Source organism: Elgaria multicarinata, chromosome 3, assembly GCF_023053635.1.
Source record: "Elgaria multicarinata webbii isolate HBS135686 ecotype San Diego chromosome 3, rElgMul1.1.pri, whole genome shotgun sequence".
NCBI classification, from domain to species: Eukaryota; Metazoa; Chordata; class Lepidosauria; order Squamata; family Anguidae; genus Elgaria; species Elgaria multicarinata.
In genome coordinates, this window is record NC_086173.1 from 144,677,973 (window position 1) to 144,688,193 (window position 10,221).

Genomic DNA, 10,221 nt, shown 5'->3' on the forward strand with positions numbered 1-10,221 from the left:
GGGATGAGCGCACTAGCCCCACCCCACTCCATCCATGCGTTGAGGGTGACTGTTTGCAGAGGGAAGCACTTTCTCTGTCTGTGGAAGCTCTTGATGCGATTTAGAACTCAGATTTCCCAGGGCTCTAAATCATAGGGAGAGCCTCCATGGACAGAGGAGGTGCTTCCCTGCTGCAGACAGTGGCCCACTCCATACGGAGGGCACTAAGGAAGGGTGGGAGAGGGTGGCCTCTTTCCACACTAACAAAATAATGAGTGCAGATTCAAGGGCACCACCAGCAAGGTCACCAGCTCTGGAAAGGACTGGCTGGGGGTATGTGGACTTCCCCATTGCTCAAAAAGAGGATATGCATCACCCCCTCCCCCCAAAAGTGGAAACTGATTTGCATAAAATTTGCTTTGATAATTTAGTACTTATTATTGAAATTTAAATAGAACTGCAATACATATCACCATGACCAGGTGACCAACACCAGTAAAACTGGTTCATCCTTAACCACCCTTAAACAAAACAGAAGAGGCTTAAGGAAAATTATGCAAATAAAAATATATTGCACATTTCAATATAACAATAATTAAAACAATAGAGGCATTATAGAGGCTAAACAGGTATTGTACATTTGTATAGCTTTGGGGGGAAATCAATATTGCAACTATGTGTGTATGGTAAACTGTTGCTAAGCTATCATTTTAAACTTTGTATGAAATATTCATGTTTATATTTAAAAGTATCATCAGTGCCTGCACTTCAAAAATTGCCACTGGTCCTCTGACAGCCCTTCAAACTTAGGGCTGTCCTCTGTAAAATAGGACCCAGGGCCTCCCTAGGGCTGCCACAGGCTAAGGTCACCTCTGTTTAGGGCACCCACATCCTCTAGGCTAATCCTGAAAAAGAGGAACATGGGCAGGTACTCAAAAGCGGATCGCGAGATCCATCCGGATGGATCACGGCAAAGCTGTTGCCACCATGTTGGGCAATTGTGAAAGTGGGTCCCAGGTTGCAGGTTGGGAGTCCAAGGTGGGTCACAGGTCTGGACCAGTTGAAGACCACTGGCTTAGAGACAAGGCAAGTGAGGGGAGAAGTGATAGAGGTGTCCAAAATCATGCGTAGTGTGGACATTTCTCTCCCTCACTCATCATACTAGAACTCGGGGTCATCCCATGAAGCCGATTGGTGGGAGTTTCAGGACAGATAAAAGTAGTACTTCACACAGTGCATTGTCAAACTATGACATTCGCTACCACAAGATGTAATGATGGCCACCAATTTGGATGGCTTTAAAAGGGGGTGGATATATTCCTGGAGGAGAAGGCTATCAATGGCCACTAGTCCTGATGGCTATGTGCTACCTCCAGTAGCAGAGGCAGTAAATGTACACCAGTTGCTGGGGAACATGGGTGGGAGGGGGCTGTTGCACCTGTGTACTGCTTGTGGATTCCTGGTGGGCCACTATGTGATCCAGCAGGGCTCTGCTTACGTTCTTAGATAGAACAAGGGCAGGAGGCAGCTCTTACCTCTGATGCGAGATCAAAAGTGGCTCCCTGCTTCCTGACTCATGGCATGCTTCTGCTGCTCATGCCTCTTCAAGTGGCTCTTCTGAATGTAGCTTTTGTCACAGGAGAGACACTTGAAGGGCCGATCCTCCGAGTGCAGCATCTGGTGTCTGATCATGGTCGCCTTCACTACGAACCGCTTCCCACAGAGGGAGCAGAGAAAGGGCTTCTCCGCAGGGGCCTGATCCTTACCAGGCTCTGAAGCCAGGCAGGGGACTTGCTCACCGATGCCATGCGGGTTTGAAGAATTCTGGTCGGGGAGGTGGCTCGGCTTTTGGGCACTGCTGCCGACTGAGATCCCACCATTGGGGAGTTGAATGGGTTTGGTCTTCAGGTGGGGAAGGTGGCTCAGGCCTGGACCGGAATGTCGGTCTTGGCCAAAATTCGGAGAGGAGTTTTCTTTCCTGTGGAGCCTTTGGTGCCTGGGGATGCTTGATCGGTGGCTGAAGCCTTTCCCACAATCAGGGCATTTGAAGGGTTTCTCGACCTGGCTGCCTGTCTGGCTGGGAAGGGGCCCCAGGCTAAGCTGCCTGAAGAGTCCCTCCCACTCATCCACGGGGTCAATTGGGTGTCCAGAAACAATGCTTGCGCTGCAACTAAAGCGGTGGCCACAGTCGGGACATTGGGAGGGCTTCTCTTGGGAGGGGGGCAGCTGATGGGTAAAGGAGTTTAGGTTCAGACTAAGTTTCCTTCCGCAGTTGGGACACAAAGAGGGAACTTCCTTATGAATCCGCAACGGCTTGGGAAAACGTTCCCCAACGTTGCAGTTGGGGTAACTTTTCACACCGGTGTGGACCTGCGTGGTCACGGTTTCCCCAATACCACGATCACAGCAACGCCCGTCCTTTCTTGAATTGCTTCCTGGCAGCGGGATGAATTGGCTGACGTCCTGGGTACTGCTCTGCTCAGGTCCCTGGGGAACGATCCCTTCCGTGTGTTCCACCACAGTAAAGAACATCGACATTGGCTGCCGAGAGCTTTCTTCCTGCGGAACCACTGCATCTAAATCTCCCATCAGCCCTTCCTCGTCTGGATGGCCTTTGGGTAGCCCAGGAGACATACGGAGGCTTCCCCCCTGGGAAACAGACTCGTAGTTCCTTGCCTGCAGATGGGTCAAGCCGCTGGAGGGTTTTCTCTGGAGGACGCCTCCTTCCGATTCTAACACGAAATCATACTGCAGCCGTACCAGTGGCAGAGTGCTTTCCTGCCATGGGGGCTCAAACTGTTCCGTTTGCGTTACCTCATCATCTGCTTGGAAAATAAGAGAAAAAGCAGGGGTCACGACCGACTTTTGAAAGTGGATCTACAATCCAGCCTTTGGCATGAATCATGCAAAAGAGCAGATTTAATGATCAGACACATTTTATTTTAAAACTAACGAAATGACCCATAGCTTGATACATTGAAGCCTTTGAGCAAATTCACACAGCTGTCAGAATTGGATATACTGTGCCTGCCGGCACGCCTAGCTCAGCCCCTGCTTCCACCCAAGGGAGGGGTCTGTCTACCCCTTTCCTCTGAGTGGGGGAGCTGCCCCACAGCAAGGGTCAGACGTATAATTGCCTCTCGGCCTACTAATCTCCCCTGACTTCATACCCAATGGACTATGTGCGGTGGATGAGTGAGAGGTCTAAGGGAACTCACTCATGGTCTGACCTCCCAACTTGTCATGTGGGTTCAAACCCCACAACTGTTTGGGAAATGACAGTAGCTCAGAGGCAGAGGTCATGTTTTGTATGCAGGAGGCCCCTAGTTGCACTCCCTGATATGAGCCTACCCATACAGTGCATTCAGCACCTAAGGTCCTCCTGCAGGTGCCTCCTCCGAGGAAGACGCAGAAGGCAGCAACAAGGGAGAGGGCCTTCTTGGTGGTGGCTCCTCAGTTATGGAATGATTTCCCCCACCAGGCGCCAACATTGCTATCTTTTCGGCGCCAGGTCAAGACCTCTTTTCTCAGCATAGGCTGAGTTTTAATTAGGTCCTGGATTTGTCTTATTGTCGGCTGCTTAAAGTTGTTTCTAGATATATGCTGTCTCTGTGTGTACGGTCTATATGTTTTTATATAAACAGTTTTTAAAACTTTGCATTTGGTATTTTTTAATGGTTTTTAATCTTTGTAAACTGCCCAGAGAATTTCAGCTATGGGGCAATATAGAAATGTAGTAAATAAATTATGTCTCCAGTTAAAAGATCACACATAACAGGATCCCTAAAGAGAGGGTAGGCAGAAGTGGGCTAGATGGGCCGATGGTATGACTCAATATAAACCAGCACTGTATGTCATCAGGGAAATGGGCTCATGCATCCTGCTGACTTGCTATCTTTTCAGGTGCAGGGTGTTCAGGATAAAAATGTAATAAATAAATAAATAAATAAATAAATAAATAAGAAAAAGTTCAAACGTGCAACTCCAAAACATCCTCAGGCAGGGTGGATTTGATTTAAATCAATTTGATTTAGATCATGATTTAAATCACGATTTAAATCACCATTTTTTTATTTATTACATTTTTATACCGCCCAATAGCCAAAGCTCTCTGGGCAGTTCAGAAAGACTCGATTTAATCATGTGACCCCCCCCCCCAAAAGTGCACTCTTCCTCGCTATATTTTACACAACTCAGAGTTACCAAAGACTCATTCTTGCTGGTATAATCTTAATATTTCCAACCAGATGAAGTTTTCATTTTTAGAATAATAACTTTTCAGATCAGCTTTAATCTTAGTTTCTTGTGCAGATCTGTTCCACTCCCAACAATCTATTCATTGATTATTATTTTTTTTGAAATTTAGCACTTAAGAGGTACGGGGTTGATTCTGTGTACATAGATTTGCAAAGGAACACTGGGATTGTGATCTCTGCAGACACAAATTCAGTTTTGATAACTGTAAAACCAAGCATCTGTGGTAGTATCGATAGAAAAATTGCCCAATAATCTTACAGAAACCTCTGGAAGAGCATGACATTGTGAATGGATTAATGGAATTCATTTACCAAAAAAATTTAACATTGCAAGAATATACAGCCTCATGCTACATAATTAAAAACTAATCCTTATTTCATGATGAATAACCTTTGGACAATAACCTTAAATAGAAAACTATCTTTAGATAGATTTTCCCTCAAAAAGCATTTTATTAAAAAAAATCCGATTTAATTTTTTTTAAAAAAAATCTGAGATACATATATAGAAATCATTGACTTTTATCCACCCTGTCCTCAGGTAAGATAGTACTGAGAGGACAGACTTTTTGACTATTTGTCTTTGCTCTCAGCAAGCAGGGCTAAGCATCTCCACCTATTCACACCCCGCTGATCTCGCCTGTCAAATTGGGCTACCCATGACCTCCTTTCTGGTCTTGCTTTGAGGATAAATGTGCAAATCCTCACCTGGGTTCGAGCATGGCAAAACCTCAAATTCCTCAGCAATTTGGACCAGCGAGAGTGGCATCGTGAAGCCTTGTTCTGACTCCAAGAACATTTCAGGCTTGGGATTCTGCAATTCTGTTCAGCCAGAGAATGAAAGAGGGAGGAAGGGGAAAAGAAAAAAATTAAAATGAAGCCAAGCTCACTGCCCATTGAAGGGCTCCATAGCTCAGTGCCACAGCATATGCTTTGCACGCAGAAAGAAGAGTTCAACCCCCAGTTAAGTCAACCTGGGGTCCCAACATGTCTTGGATTACAAGCCCCATCATCCACAGCCAGGTCAATGGCCATGCTGGTTGTAGATGATGGGAGTTATAATCCAACACATCTGGAGGACACCAGGTTGAGGAAAGCAGAGTTTGGGTGCAGTCCTATTCATGTTCAGACAGAAAAATGTCCCACATCTCCCAGCATGGCTGGCTGGTGCATGCTGAGAGTTGTGGGACTTTTTTCTGTCCAAACATGTATAGGCTTATGCCCTGAAGCAGTCAGGTAATCGGTGATGGGAAAGTCCCTTCTCTGCCTGAGACCTAGGAGAGACACTGTGAGTCAGAGGAGAACAGATGGATTAATGGTCTGACCCAGTAGAAAGGCAGCCTCCTCTGGCCAAGAAGATAAATTATATAATCTCTCAAGGAGAAATGAGCTACTGCAGCAAATTTACCCAAGCCCACAGGCCCTTGTGGTCATTCCCAAGGCCACACCTGCCTGTCTACCAGGTGTGATTTTCGTGCAGCAGCATTCTCCATTTTGGGTGCTACATAAAGCTGCAAGGCAGCCATTTTGAAGGCCAAGGCAATACCCCATGACTGCCTCACTACCACAGCTCAAGTTGACAAAGATGAATGCTGGGCCAGCATAAATGTGAGGCAGGAAATCTGTGACTGGATCTTCTGACTTAGAAGTGTGTGTGGAGCCTGTTTAACCCCACCATGGCTTCCCCATGTTAGCTCTTGAACCTCACATACTGAACTGAAATGCCACACTTCTGTTGAGAGATTGTGATTTATTAGCAAGTCCTGTACATCACGCTGGCAGGGTTCCTAATGCAGGCCTGCAGCAGGATTTCTCCTATACGTCAAGGGAACACAGGCTGTGCTTAACGCATGGGTGGGGAATTTGCTGCCCTCCATATCTGTTAGCCAACACCTCCCATCATTCCTTGTGACCTGCTTGTGGGCTTCCCAGAGGCATCTGGTTGGCCACTGTGGGAAACAGCAAGGAGAATTCAACATAAGTCCTACTTAGAGTAGGCCCATTAAAATAAATGGGACTTAAGTACCATTCATTTCAATGGGCCTACTCTAAGTAGGACTTATGTTGGATTCTACCCAGGCTGCTGGGTCAGATAGGTCAAGCGTGGGAAACCTATGGACCTCCAGATGTCGTTGGACTACAGCTCCTAACATCCCTGACCATGGTTGATGTTGCCTGGGGCTGATAGGCATTGGAGTCCAACAATAGGTGGAGGGCCACAAGATCCCCACCTATAAGGTGGGCTGCTTATGAATTGCCAAAAAAAGGTACATGTATTACCAAAAAAAGAGTAAAATTTGCACATGTGACTTTATATGTACAGATGCAAATTTAGAAATAATTATTATAATTTAAACAGAAATGCAGTACAGCTCTCCATGGTGTGGAAGACTGACCTGTGGGCTGTCCTCACTCTGCTGTCCAGGTGCTGTGGACGGGCAGCTTCAAGGCCCAGGCCTCCCTTTTGATGGTTCTTTATCTTTACATCAGATTTGGACTGGACAGACCTTCAAATAGAGGCCTGCCTTCTGCAAAAAGAGGACACCTTGGCCACCCCTGAGATAGGCTGTTGGGTTGATCCAGCAGGGCTCTTCTTATGTTCCTATCTATAATGGTATAGTCAGCAAGAGTACCAGAAAATAACTCCATCTTTCTGCTCAGAGATGCTTCTTTGAGGCTCATTATCAATTCTACTTGGATGTGTCGATTTGGATTCTACACACCCTTTGATCTAGTGGCTATGGCTGCAATCCCAGGCAGATTTACTCAAAGTAAGGTGCGTTTTTTTCTCAAGAGGTCCTTCTTTTGAGGATGCACGCCTAGTATTAGCCTGCATGCCTGTTTTCTGCAGCTTCTTTTACTTTGTTGCAGGTGGGATGGAAGATCCCCTCCCTTCCTAGAATTCCATACATATCCTTCCAGTTATTCTGCCCCTCCCAGTTGGGGCTTCCCCCCTCCCCCTCCCAGCCTATTTGAGAACATCAGGACTAGACGAATGTGAACTTTGGATGTTTAAAAAGCCAGGTCCAAATCCCTGCTTAGTTGTGAAGCTTACGGGGTAGCTGTGGGCAAAGCCATGCTTAGCCTCTAGGGTGCAATGCTTAACCTTTAGGGATGGTGTGACACATACAATCTTGTTTTGGCTGGAAAAAAGACAGGGTAAAGATTTAATCAATAGCAGCAGCAGATTCGAGCCTTACCTAACCAGGACAGCATGGTGCAATACTGCTGGATGTTATTCCCATTGAGGGCGAACAGGTAAGGGTCCAACGTGAACTCCTTTTCCTCGATGAGACTCACGGACACCTCTTCAAAAATCGCTGGCTCCTAAAGCAGCAAGAATGACCCCCCTACCCAAAATCAGCATGTGTGCAGCCTAAAATAAAAATTAAAAATATGGGGGGGGGGGGAGAGAATACCCATAGCCCAGATCTGTCTTTCATGGTTTTGACATTTGTCCTGCATGTACAGCTGTAAACACTGCAGCTGTGTTCCAAGTGTTCAGGCGTATTGTTCAAGGTCAGAGCCTATCATTGCCCTGCGCAGTGCGTGTTCGTTTTACCCAGAATGAAAAAGGATGCAAAACAGAGTCAGGGGAGGGGCTTTAAGACAGGATTAGGCTCCTGTGTCTACTCTAGAGTTAAAAAAAAAAGAGAGGAAAAGACAACATAGTTGCTGTATTTAAAATAATGTGTTTGGCCCCTCTGTACGCATGATCAGAAAGTCATCTTTTGCGGGGTTCCTGATGATGTGGAGAGGATACACGCATACAACTGCCCTGCCCGTCGCCTTCCCCAATACAGAGCTGTGGGATCCCTAAGATCATTGGAGGAGGAGGCCTTGCTGGTTGTACCATGACCTGCAGATCGCCATCTTGCAGTAATGCAGAAGTGGGGGGCCTTCTCCGTGGTGGCACCCACCTCATGGAATGCCCTCTCCCTTGGTGCTTGGGAGGCACCAACGGTAGTATGGTTTAGGTGCCAATTAAAGGCCCTTCTCTTTACTCAGGCCTTCCCTGAGTGAGTGTGCTGTCCGGTTTGCTTTCTAATTATGCATGGCATTGTAAATATTGGTTTTAAGGTTTTTATCAATGTTTTATGTAAACGTTTTAGCAATTACTATATATTTTAATTATATATCATGATGTATTTTAATGTATTTAATCTTTAATCGCCCAGTAGAGAGAGATTTTTTAAATATAGTGTGGTATATAAATCTATTAAATAAAAAATAACTATATGTGCTTGGATCTGCAGTTAAAACACGGGGCAGTTGGGAGCAGGGAAAGTGAGCATAATTGTGATCCACACACACCGTTGCTCATTGAATATCTGAAAAAATGCTCTTGGAGACTAACTCTTGGACTCATGAAGGACTCGCTCCTGAATAAAGATGTAATTTGTCTTGCAGTGCAACTCCAGAGAAGTCCGGGTATTTTTTGACTACAACTCACAGAATCATTGGCCATGTTGACCAGAGCTTATGGGAGTTGTAGTCCAAAACATCTGAAGGCCACCAGATTGCCGACCCTTGATGGGAGAGGATTGCAGCCGTATGTTCATTGAATCATAGACTAGTAGAGTTGGAAGGGGCCTATAAGGTCATCGAGTCCAACCCCCTGCTCAATGCAGGAATCCACCCTAAAGCATACCTATAGAATCACAGAATAGTAGAGTAGAGTTGGAAGGGGTTGCAATCCCAGATACACTCTTCCCTGGGATTAAGTCCCATTGGATTCCATAGGGGCCCCACTGCAAAATAGACTGTACAAGGTCTTTATTCAGAAGTCAGTGCTTTATTCTGGGGGCTTCATAGGAGTGCACTGTAAGCCTCCCCTGGTTGTGCTGGCACAGCTTCTGAGATAGCTCCAAGTTAACGTTCTTGTGTCATAACGCTCAACCCCTAGGTTGCATGTAGATGAAAACGGGTTAAGGTCAGACAAGCAGGTCTCCTCCATTGCTTTGTCTGCTCAGCCCTCCCCTTCCTTTCTGTACCCACAATACACAAAAGCCTTGATCCACCCTGCATCTTGTCTCACCTGAAGGTACTCTTCAGCAGCCATGTCTGGTTTTCCTCCTCCCCAAAGCTGGGATTAATCAAGATGACCTGGAGAAACTGAAGGTTATTCTACCACCTTGGACTCAGCTTTAAAAAACAAAACAAAAAAGTGGAGATACCAGATCATTGATTGATAGATTGATTTTATTAGCTGCATTTTTAAAGCTGTCCAATAGCCAAAGCTCTCTGGGCAGTGTACAAATTAAATAAATATAATATATACAAAGTAGCAAGAAAACAAGTCAGATAAAACTGAACTAAACAAAACAGATCTTCACTAATACCTTTTTACCACTATCCCATCTGATTTTTTTGTTTAAGTTTGTGAATTTGAAAGTAGAGCAGAATGCTTATAAAAAAAACTAACTCAATTAACAACTGGGGCTAATATTTTGCCAAAGGAAATCTTGCCAAGATAAATTTGCCAAGACTTCCTTATTTACAGACCTCAGCTTCTTAGGATATCTGGGATGGCTCTATTATTTAATAACAACTTATGTACCAATGCCATCAATGTACTTGGCATTTTACTGAATAACAGTGCAGTCCTATACATATCTTTACAGAAGTAAGTCCCACTGCGTACAACTGGACTTACTCCCTGGTAAATGCATATGGGATTGCAGCTTTAATAATGGAAAAAGGTTCCTTCAGCAATGAGCTTATAGAGCAATCCTGTATATGGCTACTCAGAAGTAAGCCCCGTGGAAGTCAATGGGGCTCACTCCCAGTCTGGGTAAGTGGGTATAGGGTTGTAGCTTACAGTTTAAATTTTGACTGAAGGGAAGGGAAAGACAAAGGTAGTAACAGCACACTCTTATGCGTCTCTACTCAGAAGTAAGCCCCATTGAGTTCAATATGATCCTATACCTACTTTTCTGGGAGGAAACCCATTAAACTCAATGGATCTTACTTCTGAGTAGACATG

At 45.3% G+C, this 10,221-nt stretch overlaps 1 protein-coding gene across 1 annotated transcript; it reads right to left on the reverse strand.

Annotated features, from left to right (window-relative positions):
- Positions 1-1,527: 1,527 nt before the first annotated feature.
- LOC134395471 (zinc finger protein 660-like) lies at positions 1,528-9,297 on the reverse strand. The gene is made up of 4 exons (XM_063121634.1): positions 9,274-9,297; positions 7,436-7,562; positions 4,944-5,057; positions 1,528-2,801 (listed from the first exon to the last, which is right to left on the reverse strand). Exons 1-4 carry the CDS (start codon positions 9,295-9,297, stop codon positions 1,528-1,530), a joined length of 1,539 nt encoding a protein of 512 aa, XP_062977704.1.
- Positions 9,298-10,221: the final 924 nt, after the last annotated feature.